The sequence below is a fragment of the Artibeus jamaicensis genome, unplaced genomic scaffold (genome assembly GCF_021234435.1).
Source record: "Artibeus jamaicensis isolate MK-2021 breed Jamaican fruit bat unplaced genomic scaffold, CSHL_Jam_final contig_233, whole genome shotgun sequence".
Taxonomy (NCBI): Eukaryota; Metazoa; Chordata; class Mammalia; order Chiroptera; family Phyllostomidae; genus Artibeus; species Artibeus jamaicensis.
This window is the reverse complement of record NW_026521486.1, coordinates 35,376,858-35,402,487: the sequence shown is the minus strand read 5'-3', so window position 1 is coordinate 35,402,487 and position 25,630 is coordinate 35,376,858. Positions and strand designations below refer to the sequence as shown.

General features: G+C 38.8%; 1 protein-coding gene across 2 annotated transcripts in view; it reads left to right on the top strand.

Annotated features, from left to right (window-relative positions):
* The window catches only part of ITPR2 (inositol 1,4,5-trisphosphate receptor type 2), a 444,505-nt gene that overhangs the window by 123,569 nt on the left and 295,306 nt on the right, over nucleotides 1–25,630 (top strand). For both annotated transcript variants that reach the window (XM_037144844.2, XM_053662176.1), the window contains 11 exons: nucleotides 2,850–3,001; nucleotides 6,587–6,686; nucleotides 7,222–7,382; nucleotides 12,541–12,682; nucleotides 14,680–14,841; nucleotides 19,442–19,614; nucleotides 20,595–20,714; nucleotides 20,827–21,012; nucleotides 22,249–22,500; nucleotides 22,958–23,102; nucleotides 24,390–24,540. In XM_037144844.2, coding sequence (XP_037000739.2) covers nucleotides 2,850–3,001; nucleotides 6,587–6,686; nucleotides 7,222–7,382; nucleotides 12,541–12,682; nucleotides 14,680–14,841; nucleotides 19,442–19,614; nucleotides 20,595–20,714; nucleotides 20,827–21,012; nucleotides 22,249–22,500; nucleotides 22,958–23,102; nucleotides 24,390–24,540 — 1,744 coding nt within the window. The remainder of the gene's footprint in view (nucleotides 1–2,849; nucleotides 3,002–6,586; nucleotides 6,687–7,221; nucleotides 7,383–12,540; nucleotides 12,683–14,679; nucleotides 14,842–19,441; nucleotides 19,615–20,594; nucleotides 20,715–20,826; nucleotides 21,013–22,248; nucleotides 22,501–22,957; nucleotides 23,103–24,389; nucleotides 24,541–25,630) is intronic.

Sequence of the window (25,630 nt, the reverse complement as noted above, 5' to 3'; positions counted from 1 at the left end):
AAATATAAGACTGGTTTTCTTGTATATTGTAGCTTGATCCACACATTTAAAACTTGTATGCTTATAACTCACTATTCATATTTCATTATTTAAAAGTTTTGAAAGTTTACTGTCAAACCAAAGTAAGGCCTTTATGAAGCCATGTTTAAGCAAATTATCAGAGTAAAAGAAATTAAAAGCAGAAAGTTTAAGAATGCAGCACTGTTAAAAAAACTTCTAAACATGTTGAAAGCTCTTTTTCACACAAACATTTATTAGGCTATTTATAAATGAAACTTATCTATTCATTAAACTATTTTCCCCCAAGGACCTAAGTAAATTATTTAGGGGTACAATCGTACATTCCACTTACACTATGTAATTAAAATGAAACCATAGGTCTTAAATAGTATGCATAATTCAGAATGACCTTTTTATATGAGCCCTAAGAAATGGGGTTTTTCTATGTTTGCAAAAGATTTTTATTGTTCACTGTAAAATAGGTCTCTGACTACTCTTGTTGGGATCCCACAGGGAGCCATTACCAAGGAGGACTGGGTAGGAGGGCAATCTCGAGGCACCTGGATCTGCTTTCTCTTTATAAGTCTGGCGAATTCATTTGACTGATACTAGCACTTCAAAAGGGGAGTGCATAGAGGTGGATTGACTCCTGCTAAATTAACTCACAGATGACTAATTGTATAAACCACGATGCCAACATTCAGTTGCTAAGTATATCTAAATTGTCGGGTCAGTTAATACATTTCTCTTGAATGAAAATCTGTATCAAAAGCTAAATTATTATTAGAAGACTGGTGTATAGGGACTCAAGAAATTAGATGACACATATTCCTTTTGGGGATATGGGATTCCTCCGAGAAGACTGAAATGCTACTTTGTTGCTTCTATGCTGGGCAACGGTAAGAGAACATTTATTATCCCCAAAAGAGACCTGTCTCCGATAGCAGTCACTCTATATTCCCTCTCTCACCTAGGCCTGGTAGCCATGAATCTGCTGTCACCATGGGTTTGCCTATTCTGGATATTTCCTATATAGACTTATACAATATATGGCTTTCTGGGTCTGGCTTCTCTCACTTAGCATAATGTTTTCAAGGTTCATGCGTATTGTAGAATCTGTCTGTACTTCATTCCTTTTAATGGCCAAATAATATTTCTTTGTGCATGTACCACATTTTGTTTATCATTCATCATTTGATGAACATTTGGGTTGTTTCCACTTTTTGGCTATTATAGATAATGCTGCTATGAATGTTCATGTACAAGCGTTTGTGTGGTCATATATTTTCATTTCTCTTGGGTAGATTCCTAGAATTAGGACTGCAGATTACATGTTACTCTTTTGAGGAACTGATGTTTTTCCTAAATGGATATATTTATGTTTTTATGTTTTATGTTTCCTCCACAGTATATGAGTATCAGGATTTTCACATTCTCACTAACACTTGCTATTGTCTGTTTCTTTGATTATAGCCATCCCAGTGCACTAAACTAATTAGTAATGACACTGAGTGTCTTTGCATGTGCTTTTTGGCTATTTGTATATCGTCTGTGGAGAAATGTCTGTTCAAATGCTTTGCTCAATTTTTAATTGGGTTGTCGTTTTATTATTGTGTTTTAAGTGTTCTTCATATATTCTGGATACAATTCTCTTATCAGATACACTATTGGGTATATTTTCTTTCCGACTTTGGTTTTTTTTTTTTTGATAGATACTATTTTTTTAGAACAGTGTTAGGTCCATAGCAAAACCTGAAAGTTTTTTTGCTTGTTCATGGTTCAGAGGTGCTACCAGTTTGTGCACCATTTGCAGAAGGCAGCAAAATGAAACTGTAAGCCTTTCCTGATGGAAGGAACATGAAATTCACAATCTTGGGGTGGAAATGCAAGTGAATGTGTTGGAGTGATCGGGTGTAATGTTTCATTGCCACGGCAGCCATTAACTAAAAAATGCTCGTGGCTGGATACTGACTGCATTCATTTGCCTTCTGAGCATCCCTTCCCTCCCCCACTTTTTCTCAAGTTCCTGTGGTGGTACAGTGGCATCTTTCTCTCATTTTAAAATTTCATTTGTTTCCATAAATATGTATAATTAATTATTTTATGTACTTAATTGCCAAGCTTATATTGGCATTTTGGTTTCATCTGCATCAAATTCTTCTACAGGGGGATTGAGACTTGGAAGAATTCAAGTAAAAATACCTGATCATCAGTCTTATGTGGTTGCCTGCTTAAAATGTGTTAAGCTTCTGCTAGAAATATTGATTGAATTTCAGATCACCACGAAGGCTTTTATTTGTGAAGATCTCGCTTTATTTCACTGAATAAATGCCAGTGTAGTATGGTCTTGGTTCTAATGGAACGAGTCAGTGAAGTGAGTGGGAATGCTGTGGGCGATTCCCCTTCTCTCCAGGTACCTGTCTCAGTTACACTGTTGGACCCAGGCAGGAGCTCTGACGCATGGCCATGCTGCCTCTTCGATTTGTGGCATCCGGATGATTCAGCACACACTGTTTCTCCTCTGTGTTTGTTTTAAATGTGGAGTGGTCAACACCACCACTGTGTACACAGGTTTCCTGAAGGGGAGGGAGCATGACTGTGGGGACTTTCGGTACCTTGATAGTTTGTACAGATTCATTGACCACTCCAGGACTGTGTGACTTGTCCCTGATGATAATAACTCCCCCAGGGACTGTCAGGCCTGACCTGCTATTTTTGGTTGATGTGAAATGTGCCTTGCTATAACCCGATGAAGAAATAACATGCAGATTTAAAACTTACCTCCCAATTGACTGGAGACTTTAGTAAGAAACCTGGTGAAAGTAAATAACCTTGTGGCTCCTCAACAGAGAGAGGGAGATCTTCCGACTTCAAAGAAGAAGCGCCAGGCAGGGGAGAAGATCATGTACACCTTGGTCTCTGTGCCCCATGGGAACGACATCGCGTCCCTTTTTGAACTGGATGCCACCACTCTTCAGAGAGCTGACTGCTTGGTTCCACGGTAAGAAAAAGAACTATGGTTACATTATATTATTTCTTTGAATAATTTTAGTGGTAGGTAAGAAATTAAAATCATAATGTTAATATAATTTTTGTGTTGTAGAGGGAGAGAGCATCAGTGAAGAACAAGTGTGTAAAAAATCATGCATCTTTTTGTGAGTAGGTTAATGTAGTTTGCTTTATTTTCATAAATAATTAAAATATGCAGGGCCAAAGAAATTCTGAAAAATTCATGAGACCCATTTATTCTTATTATATAGACTTTGGTTACTAAAATGAAAAATACCCCAGGAGCTTTTTATTAATATTTATATAGTTTATTTTTATGATGTTAAATTCCATATTTCATTCATTCATTTATTCATTCATTCACTCAGCCATTCAGTCAACAAATCTTTATGGAACATTGATTAAATTCTACGCATTGCTCTTGGCATTGGGAAGACAACAGTGAGCAAACTGGTTATGTACTTGAATCCAAATGGGGGAGAGAGGCAATAGATGAACATAAAGTATAAGGTCAGGTAATGAAAGTGCCTTCAAGAAAAATGGTAGAGTGTGGAGAGAGTTCTGTTAGGTATGAGTGTCCAGAAATGGCCTCTCATTTAGGATATTTGAGAAAACATCCAAATGATTTCAGGGATCAGTCCTCTCTGTCGGGAGTGTTTTGAGGGAGCATCAAATGGAAAAATCTTAAACTTTACCAGGTGTGCTGAAGGACCAGCTAGGAGACCAGATGGACCTAAGTGAGCCGGAAGAGGGGGAGGGGGATTGTAGCCAGGACTTAATGTAAGAAAATATTGTATATTTTTGCTTGTATTTGATTACTTTAATTAAGGTCTTTTGACTACAACTGCCTACCTTCCAGCAATAACACTCTCATGCAGTCTCTAGATGCAGAGACGAGTCTTGCCCATTTGATTAGGTCTAGTGGGATGGTTCTAGATTGTCTCTGAGAGAGCATGATAGTGTTTGGCCTTGGCCACATGGCGGTGGTGAGGCTTAAGGTACTGACACAGAATGCAGACATTGTTGTATAGGTTACTCTCAAGGGAGGGTAAAATGGTGCTATTCTAACATTGCTCCTTGAGCTTCCCAGGGTGTTTCATGATTATTCTCATTCATGAGAACTGTTGCCACATCTTGGCTTCAGGTGAGCTTTACCTTACTCTTCCCTGTTCTCCCAGCCTGTAAAGAGATTCCCTCTGAAGGTGTTTACCTGATCTAGGTCTGTGGTCTTCTCTTCTGAGTATTGGGATGGAATCTTAATCCTTATTACAACTTTCATCATTTTGGATTTAAACTCTGCAAAATGGAATCCTTCTTGCACTCCAAGAAAGTTTGCTTAAGGAAATGATAAAATGATCTCACTATAAAGTGCACAGACCCATGACAAGTCCCTGAGACTTAGTTTGTATGAAAGTGTTAGTCTATTATTACTTAGAAGCCTTTCTCACTATAAATTGGAACTTCGTATTAACAGATTACTTTGCATTAAAGCTAATGTTAACTAACATTTAATAATAACTACTCTTACAATAAAATTCGTGAGCACTTTCTGAGTACTCAGCCAAGCAACTCTAACAAATAAGGAACGAGAGACTCAGAGCAGGGCTTTTCAAGTTGACCCGAAACGTCATTACCCAAGAAGCAGTGGGGCCTCTCTGTGCCCCGGCCGCAACAAGACCAGTGAAATCAGAGGCTTTGGGGTGGGTTGCAGGCTTTGCTTTTTAAAATTGTTACGAGGGTATGTGATCCTGGAGTGTGTGAACTCAAAATCTATACTCTTAAGCAGTATGCTACAATGTCTTCATATTTTAGACATTCAGATTATATCAAGAACTTAATAGCAACATATTTATGTGGCATGCGTCCTAAGAGTTATTCATTTTCAAAGTTCTTGTAAAATAAAATTATACTTACGTGTCATCTGGAACCTAGCAATCTAGGTTGACTCAATGAGCATATATTGAACAAGTATACCAGTGAAGAGCATGGGACACAGGTGCAGGGCTTGGTAAGATACAGCTCAACTTTCCAGATGCTTGAAGTACACTGGGGGAAGGCAGCTGAATCCACGCAACATCTCCGGTGTAATTCAATGCAGAGGACGATACATGGTAGAAGGGTTATTTCAAAATTTCTGATTATTCGAATAAGGGTTGGATCTTTGCTATTTTAGATTTTTGAAAATAAGTCTTTATTTTATCTACTTTTATGAATGAGAGAACCATGATGTTGAATGAATCTCTTACTTTCTCTGAGGCCCTTGACATTTTATTTGATTTTCTCTTACTGGCCTTTCCTGCTTTCTGCCCCATGTTGTGCGACCTGGTTGTATCTTACTGTTCTTACTAAATTTGCAGGAACTGGAAGGCAGAGCACTTGCCACAGTAATATTTTTTAATAGACATCGAAACTCATGTTTGTTAAAGAAATGATGAAAGGTTCACTAGAAATGATAGTACTTGAGCTGGGTGAAGTTCTAGCTGTCCTTGCTCAGGCACTGTCCCAGTTCATACACAGATGACACTTCCTGTCCCCAGTGCCCTGAACTGGCAACTACTCAGCCATTGCTCCTGGGGACACCCAGGGTCAGGTTCCCGTGAACCTCTGGTCACCATGTTTTTGGCACTCAGTTGATACATAAACTTGTTGTGTGTGTGTTCCTGTTTGAAGACACCTTACTTAATATATATTGTTGATTTGTTAATGTTGAACTCACAGCCATCAGAACTAGAACTCATGTCTGAATGTGGTTTATCTAACACGAGTATTTTCTCCGTATGGCACAGCACAGCCTCGCTCCTAGGAATAGTAGGCAGTGCTTCAGCTATATGCCTGGGGGCTGTTTTAAACAGCAACTTCACCACTAAAGAGAATATAAAGGTGGAAAACATGGTACTGAATCGACCATGAAAGGACACTTGTTTGCAGTGTGCAAACAGAAACAAGGAGGCAAAGCATTGCCTGTTTCAGCCTCCCTGGGCCTGTGTGCGGTTCAAACTCTCTGTCACTCCACATGTTTCCGAGGGTTGCCGTGACAGTGCCCTGAGCACGGATTTGGGAGTTTCTGATTGAGTGAGTAGATAAATGCACAAGTGTGGAATGTATGAGTAGTGGAATCAGCTGTGCATACTTTCACGTGCAGATGATTAAACTGCAGAGAGGACCGCTATCAGACAGCAGCTCTAACTGAGTCGGTTACTCGATCAGCGCCTCTCACATTAGCATCTGTCAGAATTGTACAGAGAGCCTGTTAAAATCGTCAGGCCTCACCTTCCGAGTTTCCGAATCACTGGACTGGGATGAAGCTTGGAATTTGCATTTCTAACAAGTTCGCAGGTGATGCTGCTGCTGCTGGTCCAGGGACCACACTGTGAGAGCCGCCAGTCTAGGTGAATAATCCTGCAGGCTTTGAAATGGTCTACAGTACAGAAATTTCCCTCCAACCAGACTGATCAATACTTGAATCAGTTACTAGTCTACCATATATTTATGTTCCTATCATGTATGAAATTGTTAAACATGCTCATATGTAAGTAGGCTAATTTTTATAACGTTTTTTGTATTATTTTGCTTCTAGGAACTCCTATGTTCGGTTAAGACATTTATGTACCAACACATGGGTAACCAGCACTAGTATCCCTATAGACACAGATGAAGAGAGGCCAGTTATGCTGAAGGTAAACATTTCTGAAAATGGTTTAATTGTCAGCCAGACGTTGTGTAAATGGGCTTAGGGGGTGATTGGCATGTTCCTTTCAACCCGTCTTTAGCAGCGTTAGGGAACATTGCAATTCACTTCATCAAGTGCTCATGTCTGCTGGTTGCTTAGGTAGCTGAACTCAGTGGCTCGGCTTTAGCAGGGCTGTGTGATTCAGGAGGCTGCAGCACACATACCAAAGGGTGGGAGCAGCGTGTAGGAAGGGGAGAGAACTCCAGGACTGCATCTTCTCTGCTCTGTTGAAATGGAAGCGAAGGGCGGGTGTGGTAAGAGATGTGTATAGGGACAAGGCAGTATGTAGGCATGGACAATCTGTGTTCCTGTCGCCTTTCTTAGAGGGTGCTGGGGGTGGGAAGTTTGTGTTTGAATTATCTACCCCTGATTTGTATTTCATAAGCCGTACAAAGATGTGTTAGTGCTCGAAGAGTACTAACCGTTGCATGGTCATTGAAAAAGGAACAACTCATCTGAATGGAAAAAAAATCACATTGCAGATTGGAACCTGCCAAACGAAAGAAGATAAAGAAGCATTCGCCATTGTGTCCGTCCCACTGTCTGAGGTGCGAGACTTAGATTTTGCCAACGATGCCAATAAAGTGCTGGCAACCACAGTGAAAAAGCTGGAAAACGGCACAATAACTCAGAATGAAAGGAGGTGAGTAACTTTTAAAAACGACTCAATTGTCTCCTCCCCACAGTAAGCCTCAGGTGAATGAATGACTCTGAAGGAATATTTAGAGAGATCGCCATAGGAGCATACAGATTCCAAATGAGCAGTTCATGGTAAGTGATTGAAAATGAGGATGTCCAATCTGGTACTTACTTTTCCATTTTAGTTTGGCTAGAAAACAGTTGCCTTTAGTTAATTTCTGATCTTTCTTTCTAAATATTTCATAACACATTGACAGTATCTTTTTGTTGCACTTGATTTGATATTTTGGATTTCTATAGGTCCTCAAAGAAGTAGTGTTTTTTGTTTTTTTTTTTTTTTTTTTTGCTTTTACTTGTTCAAAATACATTTCTCTGCTCAGGTACCACAACAGGAACAAATACATGATATCAGAAAATAATCTGCTTATGTAGTTCTCTGCCCTTATAACTCCCTCAGAAAAACTGGATTCTTGATTCTTCAACTCTGATTTTGGAAATAAGTGGCAAAGGAGTGGTCTTGTTAGCTGTCAGTGATCTCGTCTCGACTTTGAGTCAGTACTACATTAGGCACTGTGAACATGTGTTCTCTAGCCTCCAAACAGCCCTCACGTGGACATTATTCCCACTTGCATGAAGGAGAGTTGGAAGCTTAAACAAACTGGGTAAGCTCACACACTTAGTTAGTGTGGGATTCAGTCATCTGTGATTTTGAAGTACGTGTGTCCCTGGGACCCCAGAGCAGAAGCATTCTCTGTATTTCTCCTCTCTGTGATGCTGCTACACGCCACTACATGTGAACAATAAAAACCACTTACCAATTTCCCAGGCATCCATACATTGGAACTCTCATACACAGCTGGTGAGATGATTATGGATATAAGTGCTTTGAAAAATGGTTTTGATAGTGACCAGCAAAGTTAAAGAAGCCACCCTCCTCTTCTAAGAGGAGTCATCCAGGGTTTGTCCTTCTGTGGTTCCCCTGTATTGTCACATGTGACAGAATTTCCTTATTTATAAGTTGAATAATATTCCATTGTATGTATATATGCATTTTCTTTATCTATTCATCCATCCATTTAGATTGTTTTCCAATCTTAGTTATTGTAAGTAATGCTGCAAAATAGTCTGTCTCATAGAAACACAGGGTAGAATGATGGTTGCCAGGGGCTGGGGGTGAGGTGAGGAGAGCGGGGGTGGGGGTGAGATTAGGCATTGCTATTTAATGGGTATAAAGTTTCATTTTTACAAGATTAATAAGTTCTAGAGATTTACTGTATAATATTGTGCCTATAGTTAACAATACTGTATTGCACGCTTAAAAATTTATAAGAAGGTAGGTCTCATTTATTACCACACATACACTTGCACAAAAAAAGAAGCGAACATTTTATGATTCACCACTTCCACTTGTAGGCCTAATGCTTTTGAACATCTATCCAAAAGATGCTCTCACACATGTGCACCAGAACACATGTTGAAGAATATTCAACCTTATTCTCAATAAGCATAAACTGAGACCCGTCCCACCGCCCATCACCAGCTGAACAAGTGAATGCCACTTTGGTGTATTCATACAATGGAACACAGCATAGCAAGGAAAATAAATGAAATGCATCTACGTATGGCAACATGGATAAACCTAATAAACTTTGGATTGAGTGGGAACTAGACACATTCATTCACTGTACTATTGTTTGTAAAGTTTTAAAGAAGCAAAACTAAACTCTTATTTGGGCTGCTTAAACAATTGAGACATGCAAGGAAATAATTGTCACCAAAGTCAGGACGGTTATCACTTTAGAGAATGTTCCACATCTTGTTCTAGGTGGTGGTTTTATGGGGTTTGCATTGTAAGTATTCTGTAACCAAACATGTAAGTTTTATGGACAGTTAGAAGTACATCTTACAATGCAAAGAGAAAAGTGGTCCACCTTGATTCCTCCTACCCCTACCAATTAGAACATCCTAAATATGCAAAAAAAAAAAAAAATGGAGCAGCTGCTTCTCAGCTTCCTCTGTTCTTACCCATTTCCCCCCTAACAAACCTGCATTAGAAAACAGCTAGGTGTGTATTCAATCGTACCCGCACTCCTGTTGGGGGTGGTGAGTGAAGGCCAGCGGAGGAAACAACCGCTCCGCTCCTCTACCGATAACTAAGCACCAGAGCTGAATCATGACCAGTACTGGAATCCAGTGTGCACATGGCACTTTTCATTTGCTTCTTATCTGTGAGTGCTTCCTTTTGATGAATCTGTTTTTTAGTCTCTGTCACTCTCACATATGCACAGAATTTTACTCAGCCTCACTAGAAGAGTCCTTCTTCTTAAGCATCAGTGTTTCTTGAAGGAAAAAAACCAAGTACGAGTGCTCCACCTGTGCCGGCTGTAGCCCTGGAAAGCCGCTGCTCTTCAGTTACTACTGGAGAGAATCTTAAATTAACCTCTCCTGAAAATTCTAAGCAAGGCGGAGGGCCAGGACTGATCTGGGATTATGCATTTTTACTTCCTGTGCTCCCCCACAACTGTTTTAGAGCAAAAACATCATAGCAAAGAGAAGGTCTTGCCTGAGACATATGAAGTTACAATTATTGATCTTAATTTAGTAATTTCAGAAAAAGCCACCCTCCATCAAAGTTCAGTCGAAGCTGCCTGTCAGTACAGTGGAGCTTATGGCACAGTTGAATACATTTATATTATTTCCTCGATTTTAGAATTCAGTGTAAAATTCTTTCTGAAAATACCTCACAACTCTGACTTTTCCTTTGTCTGGAGAATGAAGTTATTGTTAGATATTCTTTTAAGTGGAGGAAGAATGATACAGGGTCAAAGGGAAGGTGTTAGAATATTATAGATTGGTGTCAGAATGCCTGTGCTGTTCCAGTTCTCTCTCTCCTAACTACCTCCCCCCCCTCACCCCAGGAATGGACCTTGGAGGCACAGCTCCTGTGTTAAGCTCCCAGATCCTCAACCTTGGATATTTTTCAGTGGGATTTTCTGATCTTACTCTGCACAGCTGCCCTAAGAGGGAAAATAGAAGGAGGGTATCTGTGTTTCTTTGTTGTAAGAGTTTTATTTTTGCTTGTCCCATGACACTTAGGGAATGCTTTTAATCTGAATATTATGTCTTCCATCAATTCTGAAAAATTCGGCCATTTTAATTCAAATGTTGCTTCTTTGTCTTTTCTTCTCATCTCTCTTTTTTAAAATAATTTTTGTTTAGCTATTTTTCAAGTACAGCTTTCTGTTTATTTCTCCCATCCCAGCCCACCCCTCCCCCGTGCACCCCACCTCCCTCCCATTTCTACCCCCCTTAGTTATTGTCCCTGTGTCCTTTATACTTGTTCCTCTAAATCCCTCCCATTTTTTCCCCTTAAATTCCCTCCCCTCTCCCCTCTGGTCGCTGTCCCCCTGTTCTCTATTTCAGTGTATTTGTTTTTATTTTGCTTGTTTGTCTGTTTTGTTGTTTAGTTTCCTGTTAAAGGTGAGATCATATGGTATTTGTCTTTCAACCCCTGGCTTATTTCACTCAACATAATGCTTTCCAGTTCCATCCATGTTGTTGCAAAGGGTAGTAGCTCCTTCTTTCTCTCTGCTGCATAGAATTCCATTGTGTATATATACCACATTTTTTTGATCCATTCATTTACTGACCGGCACCTAATGACCTGCAGGCTTGAATGCCTGCTGCCAGGAAAACCGGACTCAGGAGAAGGGTGCTGGAGAGAAGGAAAGTGGTTTATTCAGGTGCATGCAGCCTGAGGAGCTCGTGCCTCAAAAACCATCTCAACATCTCAGCACAGGCAGAGGGTTTTATGAGAGGGAGGGGCAAAGCAGGACAAAGAGATCAAGGGGAGCAGGTTGAGAAGTTCTCTACATGCAGATGAATGCAGTCCGTTCTCCTAAGGACCTTGACACTGGTCCAGCGATGGTCTGGTGTGTGTCATCCTGGTTTTACAGTAGCAGGTCAGCAAATCTCCCAGAGCTGGGATGACTGAAGGTCCAAGCTGGTATCTTTTGAAGTTAGTTCTTATGATTCTTATAGAACCAAGGGGTTTATCTACAAGCTACATATCAGTCAGAGTCAGCATTTACAGAAACAGTGTTAAAAGGATGTTGGGTGGGTTATAATTCCCTACTGTTACACTATTAGATGCCTGTTGGAGCCTCTTAGTTCATCCTCCTGTCTCTTAACTGTCTTTTAAAAACTCAGTGCTGCAACATATGAAGTTGCAATTATTGATCTTAATTTAGTAATTTCAGAAAAAGCCACCCTCCATCAAAGTTCAGTCAAAGCTGCCTGTCAGTACAGTGGAGCTTATGGCACAGTTGAATACATTTACATTATTCATGTATATTATTATATTATTAAAATTACGGATAATTTTTTGATACTGTGTTATAAATCACTGATTTTTCTTAAATGTGTAGGAATAGTTTATCTTCATGAATTAGATTTTTATTTAAATGATTATAACTTTAGTGCTAATGGTTCTTTTGCATATCTTCCTATTCTTTATTCACATTTGCACTTTATTATATATGTTGTCTTTTCTGCATATAATTATTGCTTTAAGGATTGAAAACACACTTTTTAAAAGAAAGTTATTCTAATATTGTTCTGTTACTTGCTTCATGTTGGTGACAAACTGGCCTTCTGATTTTTTAGTTTGATGACTTAGTCTGTCTCTATTCACAGATCATCTCAGCTTTTCCTATTCTATGTATTGGAGAAATTGAAATGTAGTGAGGATCATGAGATGTAGTTTGAGTCAATAGTAAAAAAAGTGATTTCATTTTAGGAATTTACAAACATGGCTATTCTCCCTTAAGCAGAACTGTCCTTGACTGCTGGTCACTCATGGACAAGCACCCAATAGTGTTCTCCTATTGGCCGCTCTGTCCTTGGGGTCCATGGGCTTTACTTCATAACAGTCATTACAAATGCTTGATTGGAGCGGGACATGGGAGGGAAGATTGGAGGAACTGGAGAGGGGATGTTCTTTTAAAGATTTAGGTAACACTTAATACATTAAATGTTTTCTTGATTAAATAATTTTTATTATAAAATACTTTGTTTTATATTGTTTCAGTTCTTAGTGTTTATTCACTTTTCCCCAAAAAATTAACACCACAGAGTAAAATTTTCTTTTCATTTTGCAATAGGTTTGTAACCAAATTATTGGAAGACCTCATCTTTTTTGTTGCTGACGTACTTAATAATGGACAAGAAGTTCTGGATGTGGTTATCACTAAGCCAAACCGAGAACGTCAAAAATTAATGAGGGAACAAAACATATTGGCACAGGTGAATGTTTTCATGTACTAAACTTGCATAATTTATTTTTTGAATTATACAGTAGTTTTTAAATCAATCAATCAATTTATTTATTTATTGCTGTGTAACAAGTTACCCCACATCTTAGGGGGATTAGGAATCCAGGAGTGGCTTAGGTGGGCAGCCGTTGCTCACAGTGTTTTCTCAGGCTGCAGTCAAGGTGTGGCCAGGGTTGCAGTCCCCTCGAGTCTTGAATGGGAGGGGGTCACTTCGCAGTCCACTTACATGGGCCTCCCCAGAAGGCTGACTCAAGAGCCAACAGTTTGTCCTCTGTAGAATTGAGTGGCCCAGCAGAGATTAAGAGAGAGCGTGCAGATGGAAGCCACCGTCTTTTTATAACCTAATCCTAAAAGTAACATCCCATCAATTCCAGCCCATAGTCAAGTAGACAGTTACATAAGGGTATGAATTCCTGGAGTCAGGCGTCACTGGGGGCTGTCTCGGAGACAGCCTACCACAGATTTCTGAAGAGACTTACATGGTCAGACTACCTCCATGGTCAAATGTGCTGGTATAATTTTCTATGTAGGATTTCCAGGATAACTTGGAAACTGCCATTTTTATTTGCGTCCAACTTCTATCTCTCTCTTCATAGGAAAGTAGATTAGTCTATTCATCAGCTCACAAGTGCTCAATATAATACTGTAGTTTTTTACCCCAGAAGTCTGTCACTGTACTGATACTATGTCTTTCTGAAATTGTTTAGAATACACTAGTAACTTACTTCCTAGTAATAGGTACATATTAACGTGCCTGATTTGATGTATTCTTTTTGTTCTGTTAATTGCTATATAAGCTAATGGGCTTCTGCATTCATTCAGTGTGGACTCAAGAACATACTTAAATAGAATCATGTTAATATACATGTACTATTTGTGAAGTTTGGTAAGGCAAACAGTTGACATATTGTCAATTAATATTCTGTAGCTGGTTTTCTGAAAATATGAAACAACATTTTTCTCAAAGAAAATAAAGGTTGCAAATCTAATGAGACAAAGTCTTTTCTGACGTTAGCTTTTTTTTGTGCATGTGTATAAAGCATTTTATTTCAAGAACTTTGAGTAATTTATTATTAGGAACTTGAGTAATTTATTATTTTAACCAACATGTCATAACTTTATTTCAGTATTATAAAAATAAAATTCAAGGTTTAGTGAGTATAGAATTATTGGAGGAATTTTAATTTGTATTACATTTCATAAACTACAGGGATGCTTCCTTTTCACTTTGCTTCTTTGTGTTAATGCGCATGCCCTTGCCTGGGTGCTTTTTAATAGGTATTTACTCATTCTGCCAGCACATCTCCAGGTGATCCTACCTGCTGCCTTGCTGCCTAAAAGAGTTATTTTCCTCAATACTCTTTAAATACTTCCCAACCAGTAACCTTAGAAGAAGAGTCTAGATTACTGGGTACCACCAGCTGCCCATGTGGGTCCTTATTCCTTACGTTCGAATGCTGATCCATTCATTGGTTTGGGCAAGTCTTTATATATCAAGAACAATAAATTAACTATTTTATAAAGAGGTTTAGAAGCAATATTTGGAGGCAATTTTCTGAAGTTAGCCTCAGATAAAAATCAACTTTAAAAATATTATTTTGATTTTAGAAAATCATAAAATAGATGTAACTGTAAAGCCTATAGTAATCAAACTGTGTTTTGGTTTATCTGAATATTTTGATGTAATATGGTATAACCTAACATGTTTATATTTTTTATTTTAATAAAATATAATTTCTAAACAAAATTAAGGTTTTATTTAAATAATGTTTTTGTCAATTTTGGGAGTTCTCTTGTCATGTTCCTTAATGTGTTGGTCCTGAATCCTAAATTTATTTCATCCTTTACATTAATATTTTGAAAGTGTTTTTGAGTAAATGTTATGTATTTAAAAAAATTAAAACAGATGGCAAAACGTGCACCTCCATTCATCAGAATAGGCATTGTTTTTTTTTTTTTCCCTAACAGATATTTGGGATTCTTAAAGCGCCCTTTAAGGAGAAAGCAGGAGAAGGCCCCATGCTGAGACTTGAAGATCTGGGGGACCAAAGATATGCCCCCTACAAATACATGCTGAGGCTGTGCTACCGCGTGCTGAGGCACTCGCAGCAGGACTACCGGAAAAATCAGGTTGGGGGCGGCCCCTTCTCTTGACCTCTGTGTCACACTTAAAGTATGGGCAAGGTTCTTTGGCTACTGTTCTAGATCACGTAAAAAAGGAATGGGTAATTGGCCCTGTGCCGTAAAATGTTTTATATTGGCAACACACAAAAATGACCTGGAAGTATTTTTGAGCTGACCTATATTTATTCTTCCATGTAAAATTAGAATCACCGGGGAAAGATGTCTGAATCCTTCTGTGTGCATGGTATTAGCTCCTGCTGGGCAGGAGGCATGCAGGGGACAGTATGTAAAGAGGACTGAGACATTTCTTGGCACTTCTAGGGGCATGTGGGACATCACATGATCAAGTAAAGGCCAAAGAGTTTACTCTCTTATGGAAAAGGCAGGACTTGAGCTTCGGAAACACAAGGGCAGGACAACGAGGGGACCTGAGAGATAGAAGACAGCACTTTGGGAGTGTAGAAGAGAGAGAGCTCAGCTCTCGGGCTGCGGGAGCCCAGGAAGGTTGCTTGGAGAAGAACGCATTTGAGTCGGATGAGAATCACGTCCATAAATTTTACAGGAACAGGCGTTTTAGCGAAGATGCTAAGGAGAAAGGATGATGGTTGCTGGTTAGCAAGGGCGCTTTTGTCCAGAGGCATTCCTGACTGCGGAGAACAGGAAGCCAGGTGTACCTAGTGATCCAGCTAAACGTTGTCAACTGCAAGTGAAATTTCTCTTGTCTCATTTTCATCCTAAAATTACATAACATTTTGTGTTCAATAATAGGCATGTTTGTTTAATATAAAATTGTTTAAATTATTATTAGGTAACTTAGTGTCCTATTTTTCTTTTAGCTGATTTTGAGAAATGAGTGCATAATTACTAAATTCTGCTGGTGACTTCAGTCTATGAGAAAAGATGGTGTGAGAGAGAGCAGAGAGGCGGGTTGGGCTAAGCCACGTAAGGGCCTAGGGTGTCATGCCTGGAAGTGGGGGGTTATTGGATGGTTGGTGGCATGTACAGAGTGCTTATTTTGTACCTGGCTCAACTCTTAGCACTGTACACCACTACACTTCACAAGTTCACTCAGTTAACATGGAGTTAAGATGAGGAACTGAAGCACAAAGAGTTTAAGTAACTTGCCGAACATGATACAGTTTTAAAACTGGAGACAGTATTCAAACCCAGGCTTTTGCTCATCATAGCATTTCTCTCCTAGTAATTTGAAAGATTTTTGGCAAGAAAAAAAATTTACTTTAAGAAAAATGTGTTAAAATACAGTGGCTTTGAAATTCTGTTTAAAGATTAAGAAAAGGTCTAAAAAGAATATGTAGAACAGATTAGTCAGGAGATAAATGATATGGTAAGCAAGAGTGAGAAAGGGGACTATATAGACAAACCCTTACATATTTTTAGTATAATCCTAGTTATAAACATCCTTCTTCCCAAGTGAAAATGCTGCCATTGGAATTATTTTTCCCAATAATACAGCTTCACTGTATTCCTTTAACATGTCAAGATAAAGAGTGTTTTTTATTTTATTGGAGAAAATTAAGTTCCAGAACATTAAATGACAGACCTTTAGAAAATCGGTGCCTCAGAAGCCCCCGGTATGAGGGTCTGTGTTATTCTGTGGAGACCTGGGATGGGGGCAGGGGGTAGAGATTGCTCAGTGTATTCCACTTGGCCTCTTCTTGGGTCTATAAACATATACTTTGCTAGACAGGCCGTCACTCACACATACAAGCATCTCGTTATTAGAGAGATGGAATTGACTGAAAAGAATTAATAGGTCTGCAGAGCTTACCTGCCTCTCTCAGTCCTGTGGGCCCACAGGGGCACCATCTTTGATTGTGGCTCAGCCCTTGGAAGGGACCTGAGGGCCCCATTTTTACAGTACTGCCCTGTGCTTCAGTGCCAGTCTCCTTGGGTTTGGTTGTTCTTCCAGTCCCTCGCAGGTGTCCTGGGCAGCACATCTTAACTGGCGTCCTTTCCCAGTCTTTCAGGGTGTGGCACACAGAGGTCTTTCTCAGTCCTCTCCATCTCAGCAGGGACTCTGAGCTCAGTGTGCTGGGCATGTGCAGTTTCCCCTCTGAAAATATTGATCCTTGTGACAAGTAGAAACACACACACTCACGCACACTTGCTCTTACAATTTCTTGTCTCCTTTGTTCTCAGTTCACTCTGCTAGGTGTACACTTCTCCAGGGAACTATGTAGTCACTTAGGGGGATGTGCTTTCAGGTTTCCTTAGAGAATATGACTGTGGGTGGACCACCCTTTCTCTCTTTAGGGATGTCTCCTCGAGATGTAGATCATTGAGTTGACAAAAGAAGACAATTCATAACATTCCCTGAGGGTCAGGTTTTGTTTTCCCTCACATTTTCGTTCATGTTCCAGTTCAGTCTCAGCAGTGTTTGAGAAATATTTTTTCTCATTTCTGTCGAATTAAAAATGCTCTGTATTAAACATAGAGCAGCTTTGTAATGATATTTTTAGAGCATGCTTTCTAAAATGTAAGCAGAATTACTTTCTACTTTTTGCATTACTACTTTGTTTTTCTTTGTCCACATCTATATTTTGTAGAGTCTTAGTAGGGAGTTCTTTTCTGATTAAACGCAAACCCAAGTCTTTCATATTGAGTCTCTATTATGATTTATAGAGTTTGGCAGCATCTCTACTTTCTTTTGATTATTTGTCAACATCTTGATCTATTTATCAAACATCTGGGAGGTTTGCCTTACACTGCAGTATAATTACAATAGTCATAAAAGTATGTTAATCAATATGTATCTTTAAAATGATGTACTAATGGAAGACAGTTCCTTCATTTAATTGGCTATCCACATAAAGCTATTATTTTGAAAGGCTGCATAATTGCTGCCTTGACTATAATTATATTTGTGCAACCAATATCATTTACAAGGAATAAATAGACTTCAGTTTAAAAAAAGGGCAAAAACACTGTCTGATGAATAAATTCTCCCAACAAAGATACAGAGATGCATCCCTGAGGAAAACACCCAAGAAGCTGAAGGGAAAACATTTTGACTCTGTTAGGGGGTAGGCTTAGCGGTACTGTGGTTATGTGAGGTGTCTTGCTTGCACACAGAATGTGAGAAGTGAGCAGTAGTGGCTTGGAATGTAGGAAGGATAAGAGGCACATTTAATAATACATGATGGGCACTCTCTAATGACTTTATCTTGCCCTTTCCCACGGCTTGCAAGTGACTGCCTCTCCAACCTCAGCTCCTGTTTTCTTCTCACTTCCTACGCCCTAGCTACAGTGGTCATGTTTTGTTTATAGATCATGAAAAGCTTGGCTTCGCTACCACAGGGCCTTTGCACCTGCTACTCCCACCACCTAGGTGGCTTCTCTTTGCATGCTGCCTCCTTTTTATGATTTTTATCATTTCAGCATTTTAATCATTTCTGTCCTAGCTCAAATGTCACTTCCTTAGTGTCTACTCCATCTAAAGTTGCTATCCTTCTCCATACCTTTGTTTGTTTCATTTTACTTATCAACATGTAAAATGATCTTATTGATTAGCTCATTTACACACCTCTTTTTCTCACTAGATGAAAGCTGTATGAAAGCCTGTCTTGTTTACTGCCATATACCTAGTGCCTGGAATGTCGTAGGTGTTCAAGAAATACTGTATTTTGCTGTGTATAATGTGCTCCTGTGTACAATACATATCCATGTTTTTGGTCCAAACTTTCAGGAAAAAAAATCTTCCATTTTAATTTTTGAATTCAATTTTTAATTTAGATTTAAAAACAAAACATATTACTGTATCATTTTGCATATGGATATCATTGCTTTCTAGAGTTACACATTTATTGCATAAGCATAAATAAAAAAATTAAAAACATAGATACAGAATTAGTACTACCCATGTATAATACACATCCTTATTTTTCCTTCAAAACTTTGGGCAAAAAAGCTCACAATGTACATGGCAAAATACGGGTATTTATTAGATGAAGGGATCTGGTCAATTAAGTGGTTAATCATATTATCTTGTTTGATAGCTTTTAAAGGTAAAGGTGGTATGAAATCTTATCATTATTTTAAAGAGAAGATTTAATAGATCATTGCGGTCTATTGTACAAAAAAGAAATCCCCTAAGTTCACCTGGGATCTTTGTGTAGCAATATACATCTCATGCCTCATAAAAGAAATATCACAGAGTGATTTTCTTTCCATGATCATGTGAAAATCATCGGTTATGACTTTCATTGAAAGCTACAAGAAGGACCTCTGTTAGGATGGTGAAATCCCCAGTTACCATGCCATGGATATGATTCTTTAACTTGGTTTATTTTTGTTTTGACCACTTACAGTTCGAAGGTATAAGCACCTATATTAAAAAATACTTCTAGGTATTATTTTTGTATTAAGATGTATTGTAAATTAGGTATATGCTAATATTTTTGCTTCCTTCCTCAAAAAGTCCTATTTATTAAAGAATTATTTACTCATGCTCCTTGGACCGTGATCTTCAGTGAGGTTTCTGCTATGAATAATTCAGTCAGTGCTGCTGACCATAATGAAACCTGTTATTTCTGAGCCATTTGGCGGTGCGTCTGACAGCTTTTTTTTTTTTTTTTTTTTTTTGCAGGAATATATTGCTAAGAATTTCTGTGTCATGCAGTCCCAGATTGGCTATGATATTTTGGCAGAAGATACCATCACAGCTTTGTTACACAACAACAGAAAACTACTAGAGAAACATATCACAGCAAAAGAAATAGAAACATTTGTCAGTTTACTCAGGAGAAACCGTGAGCCAAGGTTTGAAGTGGTTTATGCAGTATTTTCTAGGGGGGCAGATGGCGGCTTTTTGCTTTTATCTTAGAACTTTTTAAAGTTAAAATTCTTTTATATTCCCTTCATGGACAAAGCTAGATGGGGCTTATTGCTGTACTAATTATGTATGATAAAGACTTATTACCTTATAGGAGACCAAAACCCTTTCTCAACATATTTAAATGTAATTGATTTTTACTATAATATTATTTATACTACTTTATAATTTTTCAAAATATATTCCTTGTCTCATTTAAATACTTGTATGTTCTCACAGAGTATACTGGTTATACGTTATTATCACCAGTGTAATATAATATAGTGAGGTGTATCACCAGTGAGGTGATAATATAGAGATGAGGAAAAAGAAGACAAAAGAACAATTTGCTCAAGAATGGCCCAATAGTAAGAACTAGAATAGAGGTTCTGATTCCACATCAAGTTCTCTTTCTATTGCACCATGCTGCCTTACCTGGGAGAAATAAATGCAGATAAGTCAAGCAGATTGGTAAAGTTTTCTTAACTAATTAGCATAGCAAATAAATGTTGGAATGTACCAATGCCCCCTGACTCTACTTTGATTAAGTGTGTGCCATATTCTTTTTCTCAGTATGGCATTAGCTTTGATCGGCTTTTGTTTTGATACCCTGCTCTGGGGCTGTCTGACTCTCGGGCAGACATGCGATTTTCTAAACACAGTAAGTCAGTGTGCGGCGGGATGAAGATCACCAAGTAAACAGAAGTGAGCTCATATCCTTTTCTGAAATAATATTTGTATTACATACAAATCATTTGATGTTTGTTTCTAATGAGGTAGTAGATAAGTAACACATCAGAAAAATGTTTTATGGATATAATAGTTAAAATATATCTTAAAAGTTATTTTTGCTATATCCCCAAATTTATTTTTATTATGATCTTATGAAGTGCCTCTTCTTAATCTCTGATTTAATTTTTTTTGCCAGATTCTTGGATTACTTATCAGATCTGTGTGTGTCCAATACCACCGCTATACCTGTAACTCAAGAACTCATCTGTAAATTCATGTTGAGCCCAGGCAATGCAGACATTCTCATTCAAACGAAGTAAGTCCGGATAATGGAGGTGTCTTTTTCTGTCCATTGTTTGTAGACATTATAGTGCTTTATCACATTAGTGAGCTTCTTAATAGCGTTTGTACGTGTTATTAATCTCAAGGCTAGTCTCAATGCAAATGGACAACCCCATAGAGAGCGCCATCCTTGCAGACGACATTGATGATGAGGAGGTTTGGCTCTACTGGATTGACAGCAACAAGGAGCCTCATGGCAAAGCTATCAGGCACCTTGCTCAAGAAGCCAAAGAAGGCACCAAAGCCGATTTAGAAGTTCTGACCTATTACAGGTGAGGTATTGTAGAGAATCGTCATTCTCAGTCTCACGTGTTCATTGAAAGAGTCTCTGAAACCTGTAAAAAATCAGGTATCCATGAGAGAGAAATTTAAAAAGTCATTGTGGGTTTGATCCCTGGTCGGGGCGTGTTGTGGGAGGCAACTGATTGATGTTTCTCATATCGATGTTTCTCTTTCTCCTTCTAAAATCAGTGAAACAAATCCTTGGGTGAGGATTAAAATAAAAATAAAGTAGTCACTACTAGGGTAGCTAAAATATTTAATATTATTTAAAGTATTAAGAATAAAGTTAATGCCTGTCTTTCCATATATACCTCTTGCAATTTTCTGGTTTCCCAGGCATTTGGATTGTTGGGGCTGTTGTGCAGCAAAGGTTTTTTTTTTTTCTATTACTGATTGTAGTGGGTGCTGATGAGGATCTAAGTAATGGAGTTCAGAGGAAGCTAGAACTTGAGCCAGAGAAGCTGATGCAGACATGGCCTCAGAAAGGGTTAGCCAAGTATATAGTGCTTATAAATAGGTAGAGACCTAGGGCTTAAGAGAAGCTGGTGTCTGTGGTTACAAAAGTCCAGCAGTGGCATGTGGCAGCGGAAATTCTGGTGGTAGTTTCTGGTGGTCAGTGTGTCATGAGCAAGAATCTTGCTGGCATCTTTAAACTTCTGGGATGACAACTAAGACAGATGTCCTTGGGCCAGGTTGGGCCCAAATGACAGGAATCTGAGAAAGGCAGAGAAAGCCTCCTGTTCCCTGGTTTCCACTGCTCCAGCAGCAAAGCCAAAGGCTAATTCTTGATCTCAGAGGCTGATGCATCCAAGTGTACTGATGCCATGTGGGTTGATCACATTTGGTTTGGGAATTCAGTGGATCTAAACTTAGAGTGTAGATTCTGGAGCCCAGAGCTGAGTGGACAAGGGGAAGTGGGGAGGGATGGCTTTGGGTGAGCTGTAACCCATGGTCCTCAGTGTATTCGTGATCCTAGGAAACCTAGAACAAAGATTCCAGTGGTTCTCCACCAGACACATTTGCCAGGACCCGTAAGGGAAATTGCAACTGAACGGACATAGAAACGATTTCATTTGTATGATGTAATTACTTAACTTACCCCCAACAGAGTTTGACTCCAATACTTTTAGTAATATTGGTGTCATGAAGGTAGATACTGGCTCATCCTGTGATATTTAGGAACTTTATCAAGATAAGACAAATAATATACGTTTGAAATGTTTAAGGTACCAGCTCAACCTCTTTGCAAGGATGTGCTTGGATCGCCAGTATCTGGCCATCAACCAGATTTCGACACAGCTGTCTGTGGATTTGATCCTGCGGTGCATGTCGGACGAGAGCCTGCCGTTCGACCTCCGAGCGTCGTTTTGCCGCCTCATGCTGCACATGCATGTGGACCGGGACCCCCAGGAGTCCGTGGTGCCTGTTCGCTACGCCAGGCTCTGGACGGAGATCCCCACAAAGATCACGATTCACGAGTATGTTTGGAAAAATTCCTCAAAGACTTTTCATTCCGTAGATGAAATAAAAAAAATCAAATGACATCAATTTTGAAATAAAATACATAAAAAAGGCACTTCTGTGTTCAAACTCAGGTGGTTGTCATCCAGGTGCACATAAAAATACTCTTTTTGGAGTGTAAAATGACAACCCTGGATAATAGAAACATCATCCTGGAAACCAGTGAACAGAAATCATATTAATAGTGGGCATACCGATTTGTTAAATGCTTAATGTTGTGGTATATGCTCAGATAAGTGCTTTACATGTGTTACCTTTTGTCACAATAGCCTCATTTTACAGATGAGGGCACAGCATCTACAAAGGTTAATTATTTTGCCCCAGCTTAAGAAGCCAGGAAGTTAAAGTATGTATACTTTCCTATTTTTAAATGATGGCAATCAATTTAACTTGCTTTATATTCTGTCTTTGCAGATATGATTCTATAACAGACTGTTCCAGAAATGACATGAAGAGGAAATTTGCACTGACCATGGAATTCGTTGAGGAATACTTGAAAGAAGTTGTAAATCAGCCCTTTCCTTTTGGAGATAAAGAAAAAAACAAACTGACCTTTGAGGTATTTCGAAAAACAATTCATTTGCAAAGTTCCTCAATTTTTCCTGTCAAAAATGAGATACATCGAATGTAAAGATTTTTTTCTCTATAATATTTAAGATGCTTTGGTAATTGGATATTTCGTTCATGAAGATATGATTCCCTGTGCTACTGATTAAAACATAGATCGGATGCTTTTATTATGCTAGATGTCCAAAGCAAAATATTTTATTTGTAGTAAGCTACTGTTTTCCTTAATGTTTTTGAGTTTCGTTCTATTTGTGTAAGCTTTGTTGCATTTAATGCATATTTATTGTATGTTTGGATACATTTTTCCATATCCATGGAGGTGATGTGTCTAGCCTCATGAAACTGAATTGAAATATCTCTTGTTATAATATCATTTTGGAGATATAGTGACAAAATTGTAGAGAAGATGCTGCTGTTACCTGGTACCTGCGGTAATATAACAAATGACCCCAATCTTAGCAGCCCAAAGCAACAAACATTTAGTACTTAAGAGTTTCCGTGGGTCAGGAATCTGAAAGGGCTTAGCTTTGGGGTCTGTTCATGACCTACGTGAGGAAGGGGGGGCAGGAGGGGATGTGGTGCCATATCTCTTGGAGTTGAAATCTTCATAGGCTGAGGGTGTCCATGTGGCACAACAGCTGCCTTCCGCTGGGGAAGAGAGAGAGAGCCCAATGTGGAAGTTGCAGTCTTCTATGACCTAATCTTAAAAGTGGCATGCTGTCCCATCTGCCCTGTTTTGTTTGTCACACAGATAACCCTGACACAGTGTGGAAGGGGACCATACAATGGGGGCCGACTTGGAAGTAGCTTTCACACCTAGCGTGTCTTATAGTATCTGGAAGACCACAAAGCCAGAATAGGGAATATATATTTCTGGACAAATTTCATGAATAACATCCATTTATTAAAGTAATTCATTAACGTAACCATTTATTAAGTGGTATCTTACTGACTTACATGAGTTAACATTTAATTAAGAGGTAAACCGTTCTAATGTAGACTTCTTTAACTTACCTTTATATACCTGAAATCTTGTCTTCTTGCTTCCTTGGTGGACACCTCATCTCATCATGTTGAACTTTGATGGGGTTGATGGACTGGTCTTATTTGGATTTAATTCTAAACTTGAATAAATCAGTTACTTTTGCACTATTTAAATTCCTAGTTGTTAAGAATTAGAATGTTTAGAAATATCTGCATTAATTTAGATAATAAAAAGTCAATGCTAATTTTAGTTCCTTATGTTTGTTTTTCTCCCTTACCCCATTTTGTTATTAAGGTGGTCCACTTAGCTCGGAATCTCATATACTTTGGATTTTACAGTTTCAGTGAATTATTAAGGCTGACGAGAACGCTTCTGGCCATCCTCGATATTGTCCAGGTCCCCATGTCATCCTATTTTGAAAGATTAAGCAAATTTCAAGATGGAGGTAAGAAATTTTGAGAAGAGTTATATTCTTTCTGATACAGTTTGGAAGCGAGATATAAAACCAAACATACAGAGAGAAGTGGTTGTTAACGTGTATCTAATAATACACCTGTACAAATAAAAAACAATCGAATGGTAGGAGTGAGTGATAATATGCTAGATTTGAAAACATGCTTCTTTGTTCCTCATGCTGAAACTTTGAGAGATAAATTGATAAGGTTAATAAGTTCCATCTTTAGCAATTAACATATGGTCAGTCCACTAGGAAAAATATTATATGTTAAAAATAAAAACATCTTAGTGTTTGTGATCATTCTGGTGTGTGGCATATGCTAGCTATGGTGTATAGCAGGGTTTAGAAAAATGCCAAGAACGGGTCCATTAAGGGTCATACTAGAAAAACAGTGAAGGCAAAGCCAGTGTGGGACGCAGCGAAGTGGGTAGGAATGGGCTTTCAAGTCGGAGTGCCTGTGTTCAAGTCCTGCCGTTACCATTTATTAACTTAGGTGATGTATTTACCTTCTCTAAGAGTTCCTTTTCTCATATGAGATACAAAGATGCTAAGACTAGTATCTTCCTCACAGTTTCCCAGTGAGAATTAAATGAATGCATACAATATATTCAGAGTATCTGCAACAGTCCCTGCTCATAATGCAATAAAATTTTGATGGTGATTGTCTTTATGTTGGATGCCTCTGAGGTAGAGAATTGTTTGCAGAAGGTATATTGGCAGGGAACATTCAGGGTATACACCTGGGAGGAAGTGAGGATGATGGGACTGGGCAGACGGGATCCACAATTCAGGTGCAACTGAGACCTCCGCTGATCCTATAGGGAGCTCTCTGGAGGTAGGATGGCCCTTTGATGGTCACAAATTAATTCAAGGGCTGAGTTTCAGATCCTTGCATCAGCCAGCTGTTGACTGCTGGCTGTGTCACGAAGGGCATGTGTTGAGTAGGGCAGTTCCCTTTGGGGAAGGGTCACTCTTAATGACAGCTGTGTGAAGTCACAGCCATGATTTGCAACCCCTGGGGGAAGAGACACAGCTCTGGAGAGGAGAGATAGGTGGGACACAATGTATCCACTGCAAA